This window comes from Micromys minutus, assembly GCF_963924665.1.
Source record: "Micromys minutus genome assembly, chromosome: 2".
In the NCBI taxonomy this organism is placed as follows: domain Eukaryota; kingdom Metazoa; phylum Chordata; class Mammalia; order Rodentia; family Muridae; genus Micromys; species Micromys minutus.
Window position 1 is genome coordinate 104,413,409 of NC_137971.1, and position 27,237 is coordinate 104,440,645.

The window sequence follows — 27,237 nt, forward strand, 5'->3', positions numbered from 1 at the left end:
TGCTCTCTTGTTCTTCACCAGCATTAAGTAGTTTCATGTAATTGCACTAGCAGCCCCTTCTCTCTCAGGCTTAGGATTACCACAGTGCCCTTTGTATTATGGTTTGTTATTTACCCCCACCCCCATCAAGACTTTCATATGCATTAAAGATAGGATTGGGCTTCCCTTTTCATTTTTTCTTAAGTATAGATGGCAGTTCAGAGACTTTGTGAGTAAAATAAGACCTTAGCAGAGGTCACTGGACTTGCTGGCCTCCAGCTTTAGGAAGAGCTATTTCTAGAGAGGGATGAACGGAGAGGCTGTCAGCTACCCTGACTCTCCCCAGTGCCTTCCTCTCTGCCACCTCCCCACACATTCCCTAATCTTGCTGTTCTAACCTTTGTTCCTCTGTACTGTTTCCTAATGGACGAGTTCCCTCTCACCTGGGAGGATTGTGTTATCTCTCCTGAACCTTTGGTCAGCCTGCGCTGCAACTCACTCCAGTGACTCTCCACGGCCCCGTGCTTCAGAGTGCCCACATGCAATCGCCTTCCATATGTGTATCCCTATCATGAACATATTATGATTATCTTTTACTTTATCCCCTGTAACATTGCTAGTGTGCTCACCGAGTATATTCATATCTTTATTTTATCTCTCTATGCCAGGGTTCTGGTGGTTTTAGTTTCTCATCTAGAAATCATCCCTTTAAATTCAAAGTTTATTGAAACCAAGCTGAACAGGTTTTTAACCAAAACCAAATCAAACAAAGAAACATATAGGTTTTCAATTTAAAACATAGAGGTTAACATTTTTAAATTTAAAATTAATAGGTGGGTCTCTTATAAGTTTTTAACTTTTAAATGTCTGGCATTCGGAGCCTTCCCATGTCACCATTGGAGGACACCTGTAGGGGTTCTTTCTCCCTCCCACTGGGTCTGGGGTGGAACAAAGATAAACACCTTTACCATTGAGCCAGCTTGTTGGCCCATCGTTAATTTTTCTTAGCGCTCTAGAATGCCAGAAGTCATTAACTTGTTTTATGCCTCACCTTTATCCCTCACAGCTTCTGTTTGAACCTTGAATCATTACTTAGTTTTTGGTGTCAGACACAGGTTCCCTGAGATGGTGGGCTGGGCTGGCAGTGGTTAATGGAGTTTTGATGTAGCATGTGATTTTATTTGGGCTACAATTTACCTTTTCTTTTTAGAAGTATATTTTTCATTTGAAGATTGCTTTTATGGCTTTACATGTACCTGGGGCTAATTTATCTTGTGATCCATGTTGTAAATTTTTTGTGATTATTATTATTATTATTATTATTGTTGTTGTTGTTGTTGTTGTTATTATTAAAAGATTTATTTATTATATATAAGTACACTGTAGCTGTCTTCAGACACATCAGACGAGGGCGTCAGATCTTATTAGAGATGGTTGTGAGCCACCATGTGGTTGCTGGGATTTGAACTCAGGACCTCTGGAAGAGCAGTCAGTGCTCTAACCATTGAGACACCTCTCCAGCCCCGGTTATTTTTATTTTTAATTTTATTTCTATTATACATATCTACCTTGAAGCTGATGTGTCATGTGACCATGAGATGGTGATGGTGGTGTTGATGGTGGTGATGATGGCCTTTGACATGTACCTGTCTTGGCACTAACTCTATCACGTGACCCACACTGTCTCTATTTTTTAACTTATGTGAATGCAAGTATCTTCTGTTCTAAAACTGTTTGTACCAAGGAGCTAGGAAAATGGAATCAGTTTTTACTTTAGTCTTTAACATATGCTTTATTCAGTAGCTTCCATATAAGAGTTAATGTAAGTGCAAATGGTTGGTTGGCTTAAATAACAAAGCCCCACTCTTTCCAGATTGCAGCGGTTCTCCGGAAGCGGAAGCTAGAGTATTACCTGTACAAGCTGCTTCCTGAGATCCTCCAGTCTGCCTCTTTCCTGACCGCTAATGGGGCCTTGTATATTACTTTCTTCTGTGTTTTAAGGTTGGTACTTATAATCACCAATCCATATTAAAAAAGAATTTGCTTTGTTGAAATGGAAACTGTCTTAGTTACTGTTCTGTTGATGTGAAGAAACACCATGATTGGGGCAACTTAAAAGGAAGTCATTTGAAGAAAGCCTATGGGCTTAAATGCAGTGCAGAGGGTGAGTCCATGATCAGTATATTCTGCAACATGGTGGCAGGCAAACATGGTGCTGGAGCTGTAGCCCAGAGCATATATCCTTATCCTGACCTACGATGTGTTGGGTAGAGGGGGAGAAAGAAGGGGGGGGGCAGAAGTGAGAGTGGGAGGAAGGGAGAGGGGAACAGGGGAAAGCAGGCATGGTGTAGGCTTTTTAAATCTCAAAGCCCACCCTGGTGACACTCATCCTCCTCCAAGGCCACTCCTAGCTTTTACTAAACGCTCTACCTGCCAGGAAGGAGACATTAAAATATATGAACCTGTGTGGTCCATTATCCTTCAAACCCTACAGAAAGACAGATCTGTTGGCATAATTGTTCCTCAGGTTACACGCTAATCTGTGAAGTGACATTCACCTACAGGAACATTTGTAAAGTCAGGAGACTTAGGTCTTGGCCTTATGGTGTAAATTTCAAGCTATTGGCATGATTATGCAACAGAAACTCTTTCAGTGTATCATCCATTTTCTGAAGCCTATTGTAGTTTTGAAATTATTGGTCAGGATTTTTGATCAGAAGCAGAATTCAGTAATGGCCTGATATTGATATTCAAGGCAAAGTCGTGTAAGGTTGGCGCCAGAGCAGAGCATGGCTGTCCATCTCCCTCAGCCCTGCTGTGGCCGCTGCTCGCAGGGACCAAGGCGTGCACTCCTAACCTGTGCTGCCTCCTGTGGTCACTGCCTGGTGGACACTCAGTCTCGAATGCTTCTGTCAGCAACTTGTTCCTGCTGTTGGAAATGTGCATTTGTCATTGTCAAGTGAGAAGTCATTTCATCTTATCCTCTTCCTTGTCTTGTATGTGTATTGTAGTTAGAATTAAGCATATAATTTCCAAACTTTCAGATTGTTCCTTGGAGCAGTAGTATTTATAAACTTCATGCAGTGGAGGCACTGGCAGGCTTCATGCTACAGAGAAGGTGGCTCCTTTAAATAGTCTTGGGCACCTGTGAAAGGAGCCTGAGCCTGCGAGCTCAGCAGTGCCAAGACTTGTTAGGACTTGAGGCACTGCTGCCCTCACGGCTGCTACTGTGTATACTCCTCTGTAGACGGGTCAAAGCCGGGAGTCAGTATTTAGTAGAGAGACTGTTGGTGTCCTCTCTGGAGCTGCCTTCCTAAGCCCCCTTCCCCCTAGAGCTTCTATTCAGTAACTTGCTAGAACCTGTAAGGAAAACCTACCTACAAGTTTTTTTGGCAAAAGCTTTTTTAATATCTCATAAATGCTTGGTTTTTGGTTGTTTAATAAACCCAAACTTCAATTAAACAGATTTTTTTTATATTCTTGATTCTGTCTTGTCTCAAAAAGATTTTTTCTTAGATTTTTGATTCTGTCTTGTCCTCATATCCCCCATATGTGCGTGTGTGTACACATACACACACACACACATACATGCACATACATAATTTTCCCTCCTACTATCTGGCATTTAGCAGCTGGTTAATTTTGTTCAGATCATTTCTTAGGAACGTTAGAGGCTGGTTCTCCCTTTCTTAGGAGCATAACTGTTTTGAAAGAAAAGCATGTCTGAGGCAGGGTATGGTGGCTCATGGCTTCAAGAGCAGCACTCTAGTTGGGGAGTGTGAGGCCAGCCTGAACGATGGCAGCGAGTTCCAGGTCAGCTAGAACCACAAAATAAGATCCCCTTCTCAAAAACATATAGTTCATGTCTCAAATTTGTTTGGAAACATAAGCAGCCGCCATTTTAAATATCTTCAGTACTGTGCAGGTAACAAATGGTAGATAAGAAATGGTTTCTACATAAAGGTCAGGAATATAAAGTATTAGCAAGCACTGTGTAAGCACTGTAAGGAAACCTGAGGGTGGTAGGACATAGATGGAATCCTTTTTAAAGTACCTGCTGTGCGCCAGGTGGGTGGCACACACTGCACTCAGGAGAGGGGACGGGACTCCTTGGTGGGGGGCTAGCTAAAGGATGGAATGGAACACACAGCGAAACTGTCTCAAAAAAGCCAAAACAAATTCAAGCAAACAGCACCCCAGAACACTGTATCAGAGAAAACACTGGTAGAAACTTGCTTTTGAGTCCTACATAGTTCTTGCAGAGAGACAGTGGGTTTGGTCTGGGACCTGGAGTGTTTGGGGTTACTGTGTGATATTTGGATAGAGGGCGAGTGGAGAAGAGAAAATTCTGTTTGTAAGCACTAAAATGATCAACTAGGAATTTCATACAAAAATTACAAATTTGAATTTCAGGAAGATACTTGGAAAATTCTACTCATGGACCCCTGGCTTTGGTGCTGCTCTGCCAGCCTCATATGTGGCCATTCTAATTGAAAGAAAAAGCAGGTAAATTTTACATGTATACATGTTTAGTAGAATAAGTTACCTGGGAGAATTTTTTTCTTGCCTATTACTTGGTATTGTCCAGGGATGAAAAATCTGTCCCTACATATTTTTTTCATTTTGCGGCTATTTGGTTGAAAATTAATTTTATATGAACACTGTGCTTATTGTCTGTAAAATAAATATAAGTATATTCTAAATATGAAGTACAAAAATACAGAAATATAAATATAAAACTAGAACTAGAAATTCCAGCTACTTTTTACTAATGTAATAGAAGGCTCTGTGACAACAGCATAATTCAAGCACTGGAACATGAAAGTTCTAGTAGAAACCTGTTTTCTAAGCCATACAGCATCTTTGTCATATCTAAGAGAGTTAATACTAAATTTTCTTTTGCTGTCTAGGTCTGTTCTCTGTTTTAGGTTCTTGACTAACCTGTCACACCAGATGTATCTTATAAAGAATCTTGTGGACAGTTTTTTGTTTTTTGCCTCATTTGTCACATAAATGTTTCCATGTGAACTCACTTATACCATAGACCCTTACATGGTGGGTCAGTCAGAGGATAGTTGGTGCCTTTTTCATAAGAGTGTATTTATCATTGCATGGATTGCTAAACTCAGAGACCTGGTAGATGTAATGTTTGAAAATTCAGAACCTGTTTCAATCTGCCTCAAAGGACAGCATAGTACAGAGCTCAGGAGGACTCCAGAGCTGGCCTGTGGCGTAATAGTCTGGGTCTACCCTTAACTATGGCACCTGCTTAGCTTGTTCTTCACCTGAAAAACGGAAGCAGTTGTAGTCTGACACACTTTCAGATAATTTAGTTAATGATGGGAAAAAGAAAAAACAACACGGTTGTCTGTGTGGTTAGCATTTCTTGTTTTTTGTTTTTGTTGTATTGTCTGTAAGTAATGAAAGATTTATTCTGCTGATGGCATCTTGACTCAGTTTTAAAATGTGGATACATGAAACTTTACGTCTGCTTGTTTGTTTGTTTGATTTTGCTTTTCCCTTTGGGTGGGAGATTACGTCCTAGAGGATGGACAGCTCCTCAGTGGCTGCAGGCATGAAGAAAACAGCCTTTCACCAACACGCCTGACTGACTGATGGCACCAGGCAGGCTTAGTCTCTAGCTCCTCGCCCATTTCAGCAGGCCAGTTTGCAGTTCAGTTTCACTTTATTTTGCATGTATGCATATGTGTACATATGTAGCTGTGTTTGCTTTCCACGTGGAAGCACGTCGGAGACATTATCTGAAACTTTATCAAGACAGTTCCTCGTGTAATCAAAAATGCTCCCACATATAAGAAAACTTAACAGTTCTCCTTGCTTTTGTGTGTGTTACTGTTTGAAGTTGTGTTTATTCTAATTTTAAAGTTGTGTGGCTTTTAATATTGACAGCTTCAGATATTCTCACCACTGCTATAAATATTCTGTATGTTATGATTATAATAGATTCATCAATGTCCTTTTCTGGAAACTTCATTATAGGTTGTGTTACTTCTTTGGTACGGAATTATTTTGCAGTGAGTCTACCAATATAGAAGAGCCTATTGCTGTTAGAACTATTTTATTGCATCCGTACCTGAGAATGTTGTTGGCAGTGTCCGTTTGTTTATAACCTAACAAGGTTTTCAAAGTGCTGGGTATAAAGACAACTCAAACAAATCAGTAGCCTTTCTTTATACAAATGATAAATAGACTGAGAAAGAAATTAGGGGAATACCACCCTTCATAATAGCCAGAAATTGCATAAAATACCTTGGTGTAACTTTTACCAACCAAGTAAAGATCTGTATGTATGACAAGAACTTCAAATTCTTCAAGAAAGAAATTGCCAAAGACCTCAGAAGATGGAAAGATCTCCCATGTGCATGGATTGGTAGGATTAACATAGTGAAAATGGCCATCTTACTGAAAGTAATCTCCTGATTCAATGCAATCCCTATCAAAATTTAACACAATTCTTCACAGACATGGAAATAACAATTCTCAACTTCATATGGAAAAATAAGAAAACCTAAGATAGATAAAACAATTCTCAAAAATAAAAGAACTTTCTTGGGGGGGGGGGGCGGTCACTGACCTCAAGCTGTACTACAGAGTAAAGGTGATAAAGACCGAATGGTATTTGTACAGAGACAGAAGGTAGATCAATGGAATAGAATTGAAGACCCAGAAATAAATTCACATACTTATGAATGCTTGATCTTTGACAAAAAGACAAAAAAAAAAAAAAAAAAAAAAAAAAAAAAAAAAAAACCCATACAGTGGAAAAAAAGAAAGCACCTTTAATAAATGGTGCTGGTCTAACTGGCAGTCAGCATGTAGAAGAATGCAAATTGATCCATTCTTATCTCCTTGCACAAAGTTCAAGTCCAAGTGGATCAGGGACCTCAGCATAAAACCCGGTACACTGAATCTAATAGAACAGAAAGTGGGGAAGAGCTTAGAACACATAGGCACAGGGGAAAATTTCCTGAACAGAACACCAATGACTTATGCTCTAAGATCAAGAATTGACAAATGGGACCCCATAAAATTGCAAAGCTTCTGTAAGGCAAAAAGACACAGTCAATAGGACAAATTCACTAACACTATATCTAATAGAGGGCTAACAACCAAAATATATAAAGAACTCAAGAAGTTAACCTCCAAAAAAACCCCAAAAGAACCCAATTTAAAAAGTAGAGTACAGAGCTAAATATTCACAACAAAAAAATCTCAAATGATCCAGAAACACTTAAAGAAATGTCCAAAGTTTAGTTATTGGAGAAATGCAAATCAAAACTAACCTGAGATTCTACCTCACACCAATCAGAAAAGCTAAGATCAAAACTCAAGTGACAGCACATGCTGACAAGAATGTGGAGAAAGAGGAGCACTCCTCCATTGCTGGTGGGATTGCAAACTGGTACAACCACCCTGGAAATCAATCTGGAGGTTCCTCAGAAAAGTGGAAATAGTTGTACCTGAAGAGCCAGCTCTACCACAGTAGAAAGGCCCAAGTGAGAATACATCAGTTCCACTTACAAGGGGGGAGAAAATAATCATGGGAAGCAGAGGGAGGGAGGAGCCTTGGTGGGAGAGGGGAGGGTGAGCGGGAAAAGGGGAATGTGATCAGGTTTTGGGGAAGTTACAGGAGAGAACCCCAGAGGGCCAGGAGAATGAAGGGTAATAAGCAGCCTTGGTGACTGGGGTATAGGGAGACTATAGAAAGTACCAGAGACCCAGGAGGTGAGAGACTCTCAGGACTCATTGGGGGATGACCTTAGCCAAAATGCCCTACATTGAGTAGAGGGAACTCAAAGAGTTCACCTCCAGTAGATAGTCAGGGCCTCAAGTGGAGGGACTGGGTTACTAACCCACAGTCAGAATTTCTGAGCCAGAACTATTCTTGTCCCAGAACTTCAAGGACAAAAATGGAGAAGAGAACGAAGGGAAAGGCAGTTTAATGACTGGCGCAACTTGGAATCCATCTCAGAGGAGTGGGGCACACTGAGGCCTGACATTACTGGAGCTGTGATATAGTTACAGACAGGAAGGAGCCTGTCCTCTGAAAGGTCCTACCAGTAGCCGACTGAGACAGATGCAGATCCTCACACCCAACCATTAGTCTGAAGTTAGGGACCCCTGTGGTTGAATTGAGGGAAGGATTGAAGAAGCTGAAGGGGAAAGTGACCCTACAGAAAGAACAGCAGTCTCCATGAACCTGGATCTCAGGGAGCCCCCAGAGACTAAGCCACCAACCACGACCATACGAGGGCTGGTCCTGTGGTCCTCGGCACTTATATAACGGAGGTCTGGCTTCAGTGGAGGAGATGCACATAATCCTGGAAAGACTTGAGGCCCAGGAAAAGGCAAGCCCTGGAGCCCTGGTAGTAGTCGGGACCAGCCTCTTGGAAGCACGTGGGAGGAGGAATGGGATGAAGAACTGTGGGAGGGGAGACTGTCAGGTGTGAGGGCAATGACTGGAATGTAAATACAATCATTTTTAAAGATAGAAAAATTATGAATGCTTGAAAAGTATATTTTCTGTTCCTGGGGTTGAAAGAAATTTCAAAATTCTGTGCTGGTAATTATGCTATATAGAATCTATCTTCATATTGAGGTAGAGTCTCTGGTGTTAAAATATTTGAAGGACTGGACATCATAGCACATGGTCTTTACTGACAGTACTGGGGAGGCAGAGGCAGGGGAGCATCCTCAGTTTGAGGCCAGCCTGGTCTCCATAGTGAAATTTTGGTCAGCCAGGGCAACACTGTAAGTTCATGTCTACAATAAACAGACAAACGAATGTGTAATTCCCTTTAGCTTGAGTTCTGTGTTGTTTTATATCACAATTAGAATGCCTTTTAGTTTTGCTTAGTATGTCTTAATATTTTGAAAACAGTTTATGTACCATTTTGTTCAGTGAAACAATTTAAAAATATTTGTATTTTAGTTAATATGTATATTTAAATTATTTTAATTGAATAAATTTAATATAACTAAATCTTAGTATGTATATTTACATTATGTTGTTTTTTTATGTAACTATCATGTTTGCTTTTTAATTCTGCATATCATCAGTGGGATACTGGTTGACCCATCTGCTCTTATCAGCCGAAGGAAAGCACATAGACTCAGCAGTACAGGGTTGCTTCGGCCTCCCCGGCCTTCCTCATCGCATCTGCTGTGGGATACAGTGACCCTAGGAAGGGGCATTGCTGTCAGCTCCCTGTAGAGCTCAGGGTTCCCATTTCATCTGCACCCATACGTGTATGTGTGTGGTTCTGAGCAGCTTGTCCCCATGAGTAGACTTTTAACCCCCATTACTGCTGTCTTTACACAGAGGATTTTATTACCACAAAGGCTGCCTGCCCCCAGGGCCAGGTATTCTGGTTTGCACTTGCATATGTCCTGTTGAAGACTTGAAAAGTTACAGCAGTGGCTTTTTCTTTTCTTTTTAAACTAAGCATCATGCTGTTTTTCCATCCAAGACTCAATCATTTCCTATTGCTTAGTTTTTCATTATAGAAATATACTGGTGTGTATTTTTGATTTATTTATTCTGTTGTTATTTTATCCATGAACATGGTGCCACTTTCCATTTATTTTGATATTTTAAAAATTCCATCAGCTTTTGTCATTCACAAGATACAACTTTCATACAGTTTCAGTTACAATTATAGTGTTATTATTATACGTTTTATTCATCCTTTTAAGAGAATAGAGGTTTTAGGTATATTCATAAGTTTGTCCAACCTTCACCACTGTCAATTTCAAGAACTTAGTTTTCACCTGCAGTGAAGCTCCATTAGTAAGTACATTCCTCTCCTGACCCACTCCTAGTCAGCCACCAATCAGTTACATGGCTGCACGTCTGCCGTGAGTGCTTCATGTCAGTGGAACCACAGCGTCTGGCCATTGGTGAGTGATCTGATGCTCAGCCGATGGCTGGAAAGTCAGGACACCGTGTGCATCTGTTTCACTGCTCCCAGAAAACCCAGCTCTGGAGCTTTAGACCTTTTAGGCTTCCAGTTGTGAGTGATGCTGTCCTAGTCTTGTGTACATTGTATATGGACTTGGAATGTCTACATTTCGCTGGGGAATGAACCTAGCTGTAAAACTGTTGGCTTACCCTGGCAGCCATGTTTAACCCTTTGAGGAACTATTGTTCATTAAGGTTGGGTCTTCTGCAGCGGTCTTCTTCACAGCTGAAGGCGGTGTCTCAGTGTGATCATGATTTGCATTCCACAGATGTCTAGTGATCCCAGACATCTTTTCATTTATATCTTCTATAAAGAAATGCCATTTTCTCATTATTTACATTTTAGCTATTGAGTGTGACTTTTTAAAAGATATTCTGAATATACATCTTTAGTGTCTGGAATTTGCAAATATTCTACCATGTTCTTTGCATTTGTCTTACCATGTAAAGAACTTTCTTGGCCATGTCATTCAGAACACAGAAGTATTTTGATTAAAGCCAGTTTGTCTTGTCTTCTCATTTCTTTTTTTCTTTTTTTTGTTTACCCCCCATCCCCCCACCATGACAGAGTGTTGCTGTACAGTCCAGGCAGACCTTGAATTTTGAACTGTATATCCCAGGCTGGTCTTGATCTTGTGATTCTCTTTCTCCAGTTTCCTGAGTGCTGAAAGTGTAAACATGCCTCTGAAAGTGCAAACATGCCTCTGAAAGTGCAAACGTCTCTGAAAGTGCAAACATGTCTCTGAAAATGCAGACATGCCTCTGAAAATGCAGACATGTCTCTGAAAGTGCAGACATGCCTCTGAAAGTGCAGACATGTCTCTGAAAGTGCAGACATGCCTCTGAAAGTGCAGACATGCCTCTGAAAGTGCAGATATTTCTCTGAAAGTGCAGACATGCCTCATCATGCCTGTCTCTTTTTAATTCAACTTTTATTGATTTTGTTTTTGGTATCAGATTTGAGAACATGAACAGCCCAAAGATTACTCCTGTTTTTTTTTTTTTTTTTTTTTTTTTTTTTTTTTTTAAAGCTTTATAGTTTTAGATCTTACATTTCAGTTCTTATTTATTTTGAATTACTTTTTGTGTGTGATTGGAAGTATACAAATATACTATTTTATATTTTATTTTCTGTATGCCTATTACTATTGCATGTAAATGTCATTTACCTTTTGTCCTAATTTTGACTCGTGGCCTTTCTGAACTCATTTGTTCCGGGAGTTGCTGGTACATTCCTTGGAAATTTTTATAGGAGATATTGCTACCTGCCAGTGGAAAAGCTTTCCGCTGTCCCAGTCCTAATCCTGGTACTAGCAAATGGTACTCAGTCTTTTACCATAAACTGTGATATTGTAAACTGTAGTATATTTAAATGTGCATTATTAGCTCTGTAAAGTTCATATTTTATCCAATATGTTGAGAAAAACTTTATTATAACATAGTAGTGTTTTTGCCATATGATTTTCTACATCAGTTAATTATATGACATTTCTTTGCTTCATTTCTAGGGGTTTTACCTATAAGTGAGGCTAGCAGAATTTAATTTATAGCTGAAAATTTCAACCTTGCAATATTTACAGGTTTTCTTACAGAAGGCCCATTTATGAGGAAGACTGTCTTGTGCATGAAGTTATTTATACTGTTGGCTTTTTCTTCTTCCTTACACAACTGGGAAAATTAAGCATTTCTTCAGATGTTACCAGATAGACACCTGGGACAATTAGTCTTTGAAAATCAATGATGTGTTTCTGGTCAGATTCAGTGGTCGGAGTTTATTATTTGCTGAGAAAAGCATAGGAGATTCTAGCTATGGATGGAAATTGTCTACTTCCGTCTTTAAGCCAGTTTCTCCACTGGTTTTATCCATATATCTTGTATGCGTTTCTCAGTATTGGTGTTGTCAGTGCCAAGTATTTTCTCTGGCCCAGAGTGTTTGCTTGTTCTGCCGTCTTTCTTAGCTGTAGTCTGTGCAGCATCGCCATCAGAGTAGCTGCTGCTGTGGGACACTGGCTGATGTGTGTGTGCTTTGTAATTTAATTTTAAGCATCTGTGCCTTTGTGTTAATGGGCTTTTTCTTTCAAATATCATGTAGTTGAATATTTAACAGCATTTTTACTGCTATTAGATTATTTAATTCATTAGCATCTGGTTTATTAACTGATGGGGTAGGTTAGGTCTGTTATTTTTAATTTTTGTGTTCACATTATTAGACTATTTTAAGAACTTGATTTCATTTATTTTTGCTTGCTCTGTCTTTAACCTTTCAGCTTTTTAAAAAATTAGATACTCTGTATTTACATTTGAGATGTTATCCCTTTCGCATACCCTGCTTCCATCCACCCTCCCATTCAGGGAGGTGCTTCCTCCTATTCACCCTCTCCACCCCACTGCCTTGGCATTCCCCTACATTGGGAAAACATGCCCTCCCTGGACCAAAAGCCTCTTCTCACATTGATGCCAGACACTGCTATCTTCAGCTACTGGATCAAAAGGTCTCTCAATGTGTGCTCAAAGGTTGGTGTTTTACTCCATGGGAGTTTTGGAGGGTTTGGTTGGTTGATAATGTTTTTCTTCCCATGAGGTTGCAACCCCTCAGCCTTAGTTCATGTTTATTTGATAGGATGAATGGGAGTATTTAGAGCTCCTTGTATCTGTTGAGGCTTGTTTTGTGACCGACTATATGGTCAGTTTTGGAGAAGGTGCCATGAGGTGCTGAGAAGAAAATATATTCTTTTGTTTTGGGATGAAATGTTCTGTAGATGTCTGTTAATTCCATAACCTCTGGTAGTTTCGCTGTGTCTGTTCAGTTTCTGCTTCCATTGATGAAAGTGAGGTGTTGAAGTCTCCTACTATTATTGTGTGTGGTACAAAATATGCTTTGTACTGTAGTAGAATTTCTTTTATCATTGTGGGTGCTCTTGTATCTGGAGCATAGATGGTCAAGATTGAGAGTTCATCTTGATAGATTTTTCCTTTGATGAGTAAAAAGTGACCTTATCTTTTTTGATAACTTTTGGCTGAAAATCTATTTTATTTGATATTAGAATAGATACTCCAGCTTTCTTCCTGGAACTATTTGCTTGGAACCGTTTTTACCCCCAGCCTTTTACTCTGAAGTAGTGTCTATCTTTGCCTTTAAGATGAGTTTCCTGTATGCAGCAAAATGCTGGATCCTGTTTACGTATCCAGTCTGGTAGTCTATGTCTTTTTATTGGAGAATTGAGTTTATTGATGTTAAGAGGTATTAAGGAGTACTGATTATTGTTTCCTTTTATTTTTGTTTTTAGAGGTAGAATTATGTTTGTGTGCTTTTCTTCTTTTGTTTTCTTACATGATTACTTTTTTGCTTTTCTTTGGGTGTAGTTTCCTTTCTTATGTTAGATTTTTTTTATCTATTATCTTTAGTAGGACTGGATTTTTGGACAGATATTTTGTACCTTTTCTTTTGTCCTGGAATATCTTGGGTCTCTCCATATATGGTAATTGAGAGTTTTGCTTGGTATAGCAGCTTGGGCTGACACGTGTTCTTTTAGGGTCTACATGATTTCTGTCTAGGATCTTCTAGCTTTCACAGTCTCTGTTGAGAAGTTTGGTGTAATTCTGATTGGTCTGCCTTTATATGTTACTTGCCCTTTTTCCCTTACAGCTTTTAGGATTCTTTCTTTCTTTTGAACATAAGGTGTTTTGTGTGTATTAAGTGTCAGGAAGAATTTCTTTTCTGGTCCACTCCATTTGGAGTTCTGTAGGCTTCTTTTATGCTCATGGTCATCTCATTCTTAAGGGTAGGGAAGTTTTCTTCTATGATTTTGTTGAAAATATTTATTCTGTCTTTTAGTAGCGAGTCTTAGCACTCTTCTACACCTATTATCCTTAGGTTTGGTCTTCTCATTGTGTCCTGGATCTCCTGAACATTTTGCATTAGGAACTTTTTGGTTTTTGCATTTTCTCTGACTGTTTTGTCTATGTTTTCAATGTTTTCTTCAGCCCCTGAAATTCTCTCTTTCATCTCTTGTAGTCTGTTGGTGAGGCTTGCATCTGTGACTCCTGATTTCTTTCTTAGGTTTTCTATCTCCAGGGTTGTCTCTTTTTGTGTTTTCTTTATCGTTTCTATTTCCATTTTCAATTTTTTCACCTGTTTGGTTGGGTTTTCCTGTACTTCTTTGAGGGACTTTTGAGTGACTTTTGAGTTTCCTCTTTAAGGGCTTTTATTTGTTTATGTGTGTCCTCCTGTAATTGTTTAAGGGAATTATGCATGCACTTCTTGAAGATCTCTGTCATCATCCTGACGTATGATTTCAAGTCTGAGTCTTCTTTTTCTGGTGTGTTTGGCAATCCACTACTTGCTGTGGTGGGAGAACTGGGTTCTGATATCAGGTTGTCTTGGTTTCCATTGCTTGGGTTTTTGTGCTTTCCTCTTGCCATCGTGTTATCTGTGATTATAGGTGATCTTGTTGTCTCTGACTGGATCCTGTCTATCCTGTGGTTCTGACAAGCTGTGGGCTCAGGAGGGACATTGCTCCTGGATATTTGGCTCTTTGCAGGCAGGCAGTGAGTTCTGATGGTAGTGACTCTGTTCTGCCACCATGGGCTCAGGTGGAAGAGCCCTTGAAAGGCTGTTCTGGGGGCTCAGCTGTCTGGGGGCACATCTTGATTCCTGATGGCAGTCACCAGGACTTCTCTCTGTACTGGAAAGGACCGGATCTCAGAGTGCACCACATTATCTGCCCTCTGAGAGCTCTAGTCGTCCCCCCCCCATTGCTGGTGAGGGTGTGTGGTGGGCTTAGGGCTTACCGTGGGCTCAGGGCTCTTAATGTGAACCCACCTTCCTAGGGATGCTCTGCCTTCCTGAGAGGTGGCCCCTTATGTATGTCATTTTCCTGCTCAGTCACAAAGCTAGGTCTTCATTCAGGCCAGAGATTTTATTGTGAATTATCCCTGAAGGAAATTTGGGCTCTGAACTGCTACTATAATATTTTCATATGGTTGGAGGAAGAGGAGGAAAAGGAGAAGTAGTAGAAGAAGAGGGGGGAAGAAGAAATAATAATTAAGTTATTTCTTATTTTACGTGCTCTGATGCTTTGCTTGCTTGTATGTTTGTGTGAGGGTGTTGGTTCCTGGGGTTATGGGCAGTTGTGAGCTCCCATGTGGGTACTGGAAATTGAACATTGGTCTTCTGGAAGAACAGTCAGTGATCTTAAACACCAAACTGTCTCTCCAGCCCTATTTTCTTTTTCTTTCATTTTTTTTTTTTTGCTTTTCTTTTTCTATTTCATTTTCTGTGAGTCAGTGTGTATGCACAACTTCTTTTGTGTGTACAACTTTAAAACTGAGGAAAGTAAATATATTTTTCTTTATCTTTTTATGTTACCTTTGAGTTCTATTTTAAAGAAATTGGTTCAGTCGTCACCTAAAATTATTTGTCCCTAAAAAGCATATTTTAGGTGTTAATCAGATTATATTTAAGGTTGTTCTAAATATCAAGATCCCTAATAGTTTATTATTAATTTACAAAACTAAAGCTATTTATATTTTAACATCATTGATTTAATACTAAAATGAAACATCATTGCTGTTACTATTATGGGAGGAAGTCAGACTTGTAACTGTGGTTTTAGTTCACAGAGAAATCAAGAGTTTGCAGGTAGAAGCAGCCAGTAGGCAGCCAGAAACGTGATTATATTTAGGGGTGGTGGTGAAATAAATTTGGAAGTTTTTCTGTACACTGGCAGGGAAAATCCCAGGAAAGAGACTCTGTGGGGATGAATCCTAAGAAAAGAGTGTCTTATTTTTAGCATCCTTCAGAATATCTTTGAGAGAGTAGAAGAAGTAGGGAAACAGGTTAGGCAGGAATAGTACTTGGGTGTTTACTTTGTTGTGTCTTTTGAAATAATTAAATTTGTAGTCTGGGTTTTGAACTTGGAAAGGTTCATTGACAGTGAAACTGTTCTCTGAAGATGGAGTTGTATGCTGCTCAGCTTTAGTGTCTATGCGATGCAAACATAGAAAGTGGATTTTCTGCCTTTTCTGTGTGCACAGTGGATACCTAGCAATGTGTCTTTTTGTCCTCCTCATCCTCCCTCCTTTTTCTCTCGGGTTCTCCACTCTGCTCTGGCACCCCAGCCACCCCTCAGTCCTCCATCCTCCAGTCCTCCCAGAGTTTAGCGCTTTGCAAATTAGTTCCTCCTGCCAGGGGAAAGACAGAGAAGGAGTTGAGTCCTAATCACTGTGAGTTTCTGAGAGAGCTTTGAAGTTGTTTCCAGGGCTGCTTTAAAAACTTGTGCCACTAAGAATGGGGTTCATCTTAGCTCAGCTGGAAGCCCCAGGAGGGCTGCTAAGAAGGAGCCTTTTCTCTCTGACTCTAGGAGGTACCCATGGTCCAGAAAGAACTTGTTCTGATTGATTTTTTTTGTTGTTCAGAATTGCTGTGGAATTTGCTTTGATATTTAGTCTTACTCTGGGTAAGTTAACACAGTACACTGAAAACTGGGTTAAATGAGAACTGCTCCATTGTAAGCACACTTTAATTGTTAGTTAAGAGACATCAAAGTAGACAGAGCAAAGATAAAAAGAAGGATGTGATATGCAAATCAGAGGGTCCTATGAGTTTGTCTCTAAGTCCTTGATATATTTCCACAGCCAGATTTTCCACCAGTCTCTGATGTGCTGTGGCAGAGTGGGACCCTGCACTGCTCCTTCAGCCTGAGAGCTTGTCTTCCATTTTTTTTTTCTCTCTAAGATTTATTTATTTATTTTATCTATGAGTACACTGTAGCTGTCTTCAGACACACCAGAAGAGGGCATCAGATTCTATTACAGATGGTTGTGAGCCACCACGTGGGTACTGGGAATTGAACTCGGGACCTCTGGAAGAGCAGTCAGTGCTCTTAACCATTGAGCTATCTCTCCAGGTTTTTGTCTTCCATTCTTATATCTTAGGGGGGGAAGTACTTCTACTTCTTTGCTGTATTACACCTCAGAGGCTTTTCTGAGGTTGTCAAGTAGCAGTCTTAATATTGTGATGATCTTGTTACTTTTTATGATAGGGTTGAAGGTGTTGAACTGAAGGTCTCTAGGTAGCTAGCAGTAATGATTCATCCTGATGAAAATCATGATCCCAGGCTGAGGAGGCCCTCAAGGTTTTTGGGACATTGTCAGCAATGCTGAAGGTCAGAGGAATAGAAGTTGAAATGAGCCACAGAGAATGAGCTGGTCAGTGAATGAGTTCTGTTCAGGCTACAGGTTGACCTCAGGAGGTAACAGATACTGTGTGTAGCCAATACAAAGGAAAGTGTTGAAGATTGGAGATAACCAGGAAACTAAGAGAGCATGGTATGTGCTGGGTGTAATAGGCTGCATCCTGCTGAGGAAGAAGACTTGGGTAGATTGAAGCCTGTTGTAACTCACGATCAGTTACATTGTACTGATGGGTAGTAAGGGCTGTGTCATCACAGAGTGGGCAGCATTCCAGCATGAAGGAATCTCTTGGATACCCATGGGTTCCACTTCACACTTGGCTCTTGGGTACTAGGCTCTGTTGGTTGGCAGAGGGCTGACTACCCCTGGGGGTCCTGCAGGGTTTCTTGAGCTGGGTCTTTCAAGTACCCCCAGCAGATGTACAGAGGGAGCGTCTTTGCAGATGCTCATTGTGGCCCCAGGGCCAGTGCAACTCCCCAGTCCTCCAGGGACAAGCCAGAAGGAGACATGGGACAAAGTGAGGTAGCCCTTCTAGTGCTGACACCATTTTCTCTTCCAGATTGATGTCAGGAGCACAGCACAGGAGGGAGTTTGACAACTTTACTTTTAAAATATTTTTAAAAAGGGGAAATTTAGGATTGTGCTGCCAGTACTAATAGGAAGCCCTGAACTACTCTTCCTTGTCCTTGGCCCCCAGGAACTGGCTTGTCTTCTGATAATACTGGAGAAACAGGAGGTAGCCAGAGGAAAGCCCCTCAGGGTGCTGGACCTAGTCCTGTCAGTATGTTCCCGAGGTGTGGGAACTGGGGTTTCCCTGGCATCTCCAAGCCTTTATTTTTCATTTGCCCTCAGAGCAGATGGCATGTACCCCTTTAAACTGAGCATTTAGTATTCTTTAACCCATTAGACTGTGTCTCCATTTTACCATGATTAAGTGTGGAGCCCTAATTTTGGAGATAAAGAATTCAGAGTGAAAACTTCCCTCTGCTTTTCAACTATAGGTAAATCAGAGTAGCTTCAAGCTTGTTATTTATGGCTCAAATGAAACATTTTTAAAAAGCCCCAGGGTGAAGGAGGATAGAGGGGTTCCCAGAGACCACCGCAGGAGCCAGGGGTTTATTTATTTTTTAGTTTGTTCATATTTGTATGAATATATTTCTTTAAAGCCTGGGAAGTTATCCTTTGGTAAATTATACTTGACAGCTTGACAAAAGAAACATTATAGATCTTATCATGACTTAAAACATCAAAAGATTGTGTGTGAGTTTGTGTGTATGCACTCACTCATGGTTCAGGTTAGATGACCACATTTGAGCGTCAGTTCTCCTTCCAATGAGGTTCATGGAAATTGAACTCAGGTGGTCAGGATTAATGCTAGGTACTTCTACCTTATGAAACATCTCTCTGGCCCATCAGTAATTCATACATACAAACACATGTACATACATATGTAAATATGGATGTGTCTACGTGTGTGTCTTATTTTGGTGAGGACCATTTGCAGCAGCTGAGGAGGCAGCATCCCTGAGCTGATAATGTATGAGAATACTGCTCTCTTTACCTTTCGACTGGTCTCATTTTACATATTGATGATGCAATTAATAATCACATCATTTCTCCCCTCCTCTAACCCTTCCTATACTTCCTCCACCCCAAATTATGGTGGCATCTTTTTCCTTAATTATTCGTCACACACACACACACACACACACACACACACACACACACACAAAACTTGCTGACTTTATCATTGCTTATATGTATATAATTTTAAGGTTGATGAATTAGTATTGGCCAACACATTAGGAAGCCATTCCTGGTGCAGACTAATTCTCCCTGTCAACAGTTCTTTGCCTGTAGCTCTTTGTCTGGGGTGAAGTCCTATGAGAGTCCCCCTGCCTCATTCCTGGGTCTATTGACATTGACCTTACTTGGATTTTATTCAGTCTGCCATATTGCTGGGCTATTATGGGTGAAATGTGTCTGTCATTTATAGAGCTTTCCTGTTTCTCTGGCTTTTACAATCTTTCTGACCCCCTTTCCCTGATATTCCCTGAACTTTAGGGCAGGAATTGTGTTGTTAATGTAACCACTGGGACTTGTTACCATATTCTTTTTCTCTGCACTTTGACCAGTGTTCTGTGATAGTGTCCATCTATTAAAATAGGAGCTTCTTTGATGAGGGCTGAGAGCCACACTAATCTTGGGTATGAGAGAAAGTATTTATGCAGTTAGGAATTATGCTGGTTTAGTAATGTGGTTGTAGTAAGCTCTCTCCTAAGATCCTTGACCTTACTAGCCCTGAGTAGTTGGCTAGGTTTCTATTACCAGGCAAGATTTCATTCCTGTCAGCAGGCTTTAGGTCTAATTGTTTGATTACTGCCAAGATATGAGTGGATAATTTATTTTCTTTAGACAATTTTACGTTTAACAAAAGGTGAGCAGATATTCTGTTTTTTTCATTTTAGTGTTAAGGTAAAGGGAATAAAAGTTAACTAGAACTCTGGTTTTCTAAATTTATTCATAAGTTTTAAGCCATACTGCCTATGTGTAGCTTTGGAAATATTAGTTTTAGCTATTTTAACATGATAAGCAGTGAAGCATGTATATGATTATGACACAATTGCATCTATTATACACATAAGTGCATGTGTGATATTGACATGTAAGCCTGGCATGATATTTACATGAAGTGGGTAGATACTAACACCTGTCTTATATATGAAGTACTTCTCCTCTGGGTCCTGAAAGTGCTTGTTGTTCATATCTGAGTGAGATTTTGAATTTTTGTTTATTTTTTGCACTCTTCCACTGAACTCTTTAAAGCATGAGACCTCTTCTTTAGAGAACAGAATGTATTTCTTTATTTCTCAAATACACTTAAAGTAAGTTATTTAAAAGCTGTCATTTCCTTTGAGGCTTGACCTGAGGTCTCATTAAATGTGTTTGCTAAAAGTATTTCTTTTTCTGTAGCTGTATTTAGAGAACTTTTGTTCTCTTTGTCACATGTCTACTTAGTAATGTGGTAAGTGGGAGGGTCTGTAACCATTACAAATGGATTGTAGTTTTCTATGAACAAGTTACCCGTTATTTTGTGTGGAGTGATAAGATAATCTGATGTTTTCATAACATTTCATTTAGTCAGAATTGTTCTGGCCTTGACTTTTGGGCAAGGTAAATTCCTTAGAATTTCTTCTCATGGAATTATGGATGCTCTAGTGCAGTCAGGACGTAAGGAGTGTGTGTGGATGTAGCAGCTGCTCTGCCGGGATGATGAACTCAGTCACTGAGACCAGACTGGCCAGAGACTCTGTCTCACACAGGGAGGAAACCCTGCAACACAGAATAGAGAATACAGTGGGTTTTCTAATAACAAAGCAGTATTGATGTAAAGTATTTAATGACAAACAAGGAGAACTTATTGTGACGTACAGTACTACGATGATCTAGAGAATCAATGTAGATTTAATTCAGCACATTCAAAGGAGAACTCAGCACAGTTTGCTGACTTTCTAATATGTTAGTATGATTTTACACTCCTGATAATTCTTGATGATAGAATTTTTTATAATGATAAAGTGATTAAAAAGTCAGATCAAAGCTTAATCTTTCTTTTTTTTTCAAAAATTATTTACAGGAGAGGGCTGCTCACAATTTATATGGCCAACTTGGTAAGTAAAGGGTTTTTTTTTCTTTTTCTTTTTTCTAAATTAAAAAAGAAATTCCATGGGCTTCTCTTTCCTTTTTTTTTTTTTTTTTTTTTTTTAAATGGAAGAAGGAAAACTTGAATTCGAGACATTTCCTGTGTATTTCAACGGTTGGTGTTGAATGGCTGAGAGAATCTGATACTACGTCATTCATTTTCATCATAGTGACTGACTTATTGCGAGAAGAATCACCTGACTACCATGTGCCCCTTGGCGGTCTTCTTTCTAACACTTGTACCTGTGCATGAAGCTCTCACAGCCCGTTTAATTTCCTACTCTGCCCGTGTTTTCATGGTAGACTGACCTGAGTGTGAGAACATGCCCTCTCAGTTCTCATGTTTGCAGGGACGAGACCAATGCCATGCGCTGTCCCAGTGCACATAGAATCTAGAGGCTGCGGCCTTCTTCCTTTCTTTTCATAAAAAGGGTTATTGACATGTTGTTTTCACACATAAAGTCACTAAAACATGAAGGTTAACTGAGTAAATAAACTGTTTAGTTACTTAGTCAGATAGAGACATGGGTTGAGTAGCCAAACTATAGCCAGCAGTAATTTTTAAGTAATAGGATTAGACATTTCTAGACAAAACAAATAAAACAGAAGACTCACAGACAGTTACATAAAAATGAGAGAATGCAGATAATGAAATGAGATTGATTTGAAGAATGTAAGCATCCCAGACCACTGTGCAGCTTCAGCAGTAGGTGACTAGAGAGTGAGTGACTGCACAGGATGCTCTCTGGGTCTAACAGGAAGCGTGGCTGAGAAGGTGGATGCTAAGCAAAGATGAAGGATGCTTATGCTTTATACTCGAGGGCCAGAATGACGAATAGACTAATCATAACTAATGTAGGCACGTGGGGATGGGGAAAGGAAAACCCAACTTCTGCCAAAAGGAAACAAAATGTGCTTTAAAGGGTGCCTAAAATTTACAGAAAACACTTTGTGGAAAATAACACTGAACATTTAAACTAACAAGATGAAGACATCCATCATACTTGGAAACAATGTTAGACAAGATTAAAGATAAGTGTCTAATGTAACTGCTAGGATCAGTACGATACACAAATGATTAGATTTTGAAATCAAACTGTAGGATTTATTTTGATGTAGCCACCAGTGTTGGATAAATGGATTTCTTGAATAATTTCTAGTAAATAATTCTTCTCTAAATCATTCATGAAATTGATGATGCCTAATTGCTTTGAAAAGCATCTATATAATTCTTAATGTGAAAAGCAACATAAAAAGTAGAACAGCAAAATATTTTATTGTGTATCTATTTTATGCCAGATCCAACATGTAGCTGGAACCTACTGATACTTCATAGGTTTTTGAATTTCATTTTTCTATTTTATTTTTATGAACAACTTGCCTTACTTCTTAATCTGAACCACTTCATTGTGACATTTATCAAAGCTGTATAAAAGCCATGCACTTTATTTACAGTATTGTACATTAAGGGATATGTTTGAAGATCACACAGAAAGTTCACAAAGCTATACAAGAAACACATCCTGAGAGGTTCTTACGAAATGTAGGACAGAATTTAGCAGATTTCATTTTTTATTTAATGATTTTCTTTATTTACATTCCCAATGTTTGTTTATTTACGTCCCATCTACTGGAGACGGTCTCTTCTGGTTCCATCTCCCCACTGTTGGGCATTTTGACTAAGGTCATCCTCACTGAGTCCTGGAAACTTCTCATGTCCCAGGTCTCTGGGACTTTGTAGAGGTTCTCCCCACCCCCACTGCTGCCTATTTCCATTCATTCTCTTGCCCCCTGGGCTTCTCCCCTGTCTCTTCCCATGCCTGGTCCTGACCCACTTTTCGGCTCCCCTCTCCTCCCACCCAGGTTCCTCCCTCCCTCTGCCTCCCATGATTATTTTGTCCCCCTTCTAAGTGGGACTGAAGCATTCTCACTTGTGCCTTCCTTCTAGTTAAGAGTTCACTGGATCTGTGAGTTATAAGAATTCTGAACTTTGTGGCTAATATGCACTTCAGTGAGTACTTTGGGTTACCCCTCTCAGGATAACATATATTCTAGTTCCACACAGTTGCCTGCAAAGTTCATGATGTCTTCATTTTAATAACTGAATAGTATTCCACTGTGTAAATGAAGCACATTTTCTAAATCCATTCTTAAGTTGAGGGACATCTGGGTTGTTTCCAGCTTATTATGAATAAGGTTGTTATGAGCTAGTGGAGCACATGTCCTTGTATAGAAGAGCGTCTTTTGGGTGTATGCCCAGGAGTGGTATAGCTGGTTCTTCAGGTAGAACTATTTCAAGGTTTCTGACGAACCACCAGATTGATTTCCAGAGTGGTTGTACCAGTTTGCAATCCTGCCAGAAAGAGTGCTCCTCTTTTTCCACATCCTTGCCAGAAGGTCATTCTGACTGCTGTGAGATAGATTCTAAGGTTTGTTTTGATCTGTGTTTCCCTGATGACTAAGGATGTTGAACATTTCTTTAAACACTTCTCAGTCATTCAAGATTCCTCTGTTGAGAATTCTTTTTTTAGCTCTGCACCCCATTTATAAATTGGGTTATTTGGTGTTTTGGAGTCTAACTTCTTGAGTTCTTTGTATATTTTTGATATTCACCCTCTATCAGATGCAGGGTTAAATAAGATCTTCTCCCAATCTGCAGGTACCCTTTTGGCTCATTGACAGTGTCCTTTGCTTTAGAGAAGATTTTCAGTTTCATGAGGTCCAATTTGTCAATTGTTGATCTTAGAACCTGAGCCATTGGTATTCTTCTGCTCAAGGAAAATTTCCCCTGTGCCAATGTGTTTGGGGCTGTTTTCCACTTTCTCTTTTATTAGATTCAATGTATCAGGTTTTATGTTGAGGTTCTTGATCCTTTTGGACTTGAGCTTTGTATGAAGTGATAAATACAGATCTAGATCTATTTTCATTCTTCTATGTGCAGACCACTAGTTAGACCAGCACCATTTTTTAAAGATGCTTGCTTGCTTTGCTTTGTTGTTTATTTCTTTGTTTCCTTCCTTCCTTCCTTCCTTCCTTCCTTCCTTCCTTCCTTCCTTCCTTCCTTCCTTCTCTTCTTTATACTATATGGTATTTATTGGCTTCTTTGTCAAAGATCATGTGTCCATAAGTTTGTGGGTTTATTTTTGGGTCTTCAATTGTACTCCATTTATTAACCTATCTGTCCTTGTCCAGTACCATGTGATTGGTTTTTATCACTATTGTCTTGTTGTACAGCTTTAGAAGTTTTGTTGTTGTTTTTGTTGTTGAGAATTATTTTTGCTATTCTGGGTTTTTTTTTTTACATGAAGTTGAGAATTGCTCTTTCCATGTCTGTGAAGAATTGTGTTGGAATTTTGATGGGGAATGCATTGAGTGTATAGATTGCTTTTGATAGGATTGCCCACATCATCTGCAAATAGTGATGACTTCTTCCTTTCCAATCTATATTTCCTTTGATCTCCTTTTGTTTTCCAATTGTTCTAGCTAGAACTTTGAGTACCATATTGAACAGACAGGGAGAAGGAGGCTGAAATATGAACTATGTGCATCATGGGAACTGTAAGAACAGTGCCAGACTGTTGCATCTTTCTGCACATATATGCTGTGCACAAGAAGACCTACAGGGTCTGTGAAATGTAAGAGACATCACGTATCAGCAATAAAGACCAGGCTCTGCAATTGACTAAATCATTTAAAGACATCTACTGCAAGAACTTTAGTGTTATAATCTTTTTTAACTGAAACAAAAATGAAGTTTTAGGATACCAGGAAAGGACAGACCAATTAAAGGATTAATTTTTGCCTTAACTTTTTTGAACAAAGTATTCTTCTAGTCCGTAGCTCTGCCCAATCATGGGATTTTCCTGTTTTATGTCTCATTGTATTATAACCACATAGGTAGAGTCTGACATGAATAGAATTTGATAAGTATATGTTGAGAGAACAATAGTCTTGTTGGATATAGAATTCTAGATTGGCAATGACCTAAAAACAGTAATCCCATTTGTGTGTGTGTGCGCGTGTGCGTGTGCGTGTGCGTGTGCGTGTGCGTGTGCGTGTGTGTGTGTGTGTGTAGACACCTTTTGGAATATGTTGCCAATCTCTTTTACATTTTTAGGAAATGTTTATTTTTTCTTAGTTTTTAAGCTTTTCTTTGAAGAACTATCTTGGAAAGGATGTAGTTTTATTTTGACATCAGAATTTAGTTTGCTTTTTTAGTTATGCACTGCTTTTCCTTGGTCTCTGAATTTAAACCTTATTTTCTTCTCCATGTTTTCTTATTTATTCTTTAATTTTTTTTCACTTTTTCATCTCTGCTGAATCCTGATTGTATTTCATCTTTGCCTCAGTTTAATTTATCTGTGTGTTTATAATGGGGTCTGGAATCTAGGGTGTTGTTTTTAATGTGCTGCTTAGCTCATTTAGCATTCCTTTGGATGACTTTTTAATTTAAAAAGATGATACATATTAGATATAATAAAATCTGGAATATTTCTTATTTCTCTCTAACTTTTGGGGGTTTGCAGTGTAGTCTAAGCTGGCTTAAAGGTTACTATGTATTCTAAGATGGCCATAAATTCTTAATTCTTCTGCCTTAGGCATCCAAATACTGTGGTTCTTGGCATACATCAACCCTAGCTGTATTACTTTTTCCATTGTTCATTGTTTATACATGTTTAGTTCCTCATATGATGATTTTTTATGTGATTTTTTTTACTAGAATAAATAACATAATTCAGTCTTTACTTTTGAGTTATTGGTCAATTATATTTTTTAAATTATAGGCAGTTAGAATAGTTAAGATTGTAACTGATAGGCAGGTTTACTCTGTTTCAGACAGTACTAGTTTTAAAAGACAGCAGTTCTAAAATGTATCCCATTATACAAGTTCCATCAGAAATGAAGAGTTTGTAACATTTTGATGTTGATACACTTACAATAATTGTGATTGTGTTCACACCATTTTTTTTTTTTTTTTGACAAGAGAGACATGTATCTAAGCTGGGTAGATCAACACCTGGCTCTCTCCTTAACACTTACAGTGTCTGATGTTGGGAAGAACCTTTGTCTTCTGCCTCTGTGCCTTTCATCCGTTTCTTTCTCAGTGCCTCTGCTGGTTATTGGACTTGGCATCTTAGGACATTTCTCTACGTGAGTATGGCTTCTGATCCTTTCCTTTTATGACAGGGTAATTTAGAGCAGTCAATAGCAGAGTATTTGTGGAAAGTACATTTTCATGGACCACTTGCAATCAGTTGTCTGTAACTGGAAGCACCTGGAAAATGAACGAATATGAATGCATTTTGATAATCTCAATGACAATACATCCTGAACTGAACTAGCAGTAAGCTTGGTCCCAAAATGTCTGCTGTTCACAAAACTGTGTAGTGTGACACATAAATCAAAGTATAAGGCTAGTGGTTTAACATTTTGTGGTTAAAATACCCTAGTTTTGCAGATTTTCTAGAAACGTGACTTTGAACAAATTACGAAGTTGTTTTCTTAAGACTTGGAAGGGACCTGTGACACTGGGCGGAAGGTCTCTGTGCTTCGGTCTGTGTGTTTCTCTTCATTACCCTCCCACTGATCTCCTGCTCCTCCATTCTGCCTTCCCTGGCGAAGCATGACCAGCCACCCCCTTCCTAGTCTCCAGGATCTACATGCTTGCTGTTTTCTTCTTTGAGACCGTGCTAAAGTGTCACAGTTAAGGCCTGACATCTCTGTTCGACATAGAGTAACAGTCCCCCCATAGCACAACCCAGCCCATGCATTTTATTAATTTCCCCATGGAATTTGTCAACATTTGAGGTTTTGTTTTTTGTTTTTGCCTTCCTGTCTTTTTGTCTTCCCATCTGGGCCTGTAAGTATCCTGTGTGTGTGGACATTGCTGTACTGTGAGCATTGTGTGTGTGTGGACATTGCTGTACTGTTAGCATTGTGTGTGTGTGGACATTGCTGTACTGTGAACATTGTGTGTGTGTGGACATTGCTGTACTGTGAGCATTGTGTGTGTGTGGACATTGCTGTACTGTTAGCATCGTGTGTGTGTGTGGACATTGCTGTGAGCATCGTGTGTGTGTGGACATTGCTGTGAGCATTGTGTGTGTGTGGACATTGTTGTACTGTGACTGGACAAATACCTGGCAGTACTGCTCAGTGGATTTGTAGATGACATGTTCTTCACAACGAATAATTTGCAGGAGGAATTTATGCCAAAGCTTGCTATATTTGACCTATGCTAGTGTGATATTTTGATTAAAAGACTATAAATACTAAAAGCTGATGATCAGCTTAAACTGAGCATGAACTTTCTACTTTGAACTTTGGAGGAGAAGGAGGCCATGAAGATACCTATGCCACAAACACATATTCCTGTTGGC

The 27,237-nt window shown here is 39.4% G+C and overlaps 1 protein-coding gene across 1 annotated transcript in view; it reads left to right on the top strand.

Annotated features, from left to right (window-relative positions):
- TMEM135 (transmembrane protein 135) overlaps positions 1 to 27,237 on the top strand; it is a 176,472-nt gene that overhangs the window by 20,155 nt on the left and 129,080 nt on the right. The window contains exons 2-4 of the mRNA XM_080912125.1: positions 1,853 to 1,980; positions 4,393 to 4,485; positions 20,793 to 20,826. Coding sequence (XP_080768251.1) covers positions 1,853 to 1,980; positions 4,393 to 4,485; positions 20,793 to 20,826 — 255 coding nt within the window. The remainder of the gene's footprint in view (positions 1 to 1,852; positions 1,981 to 4,392; positions 4,486 to 20,792; positions 20,827 to 27,237) is intronic.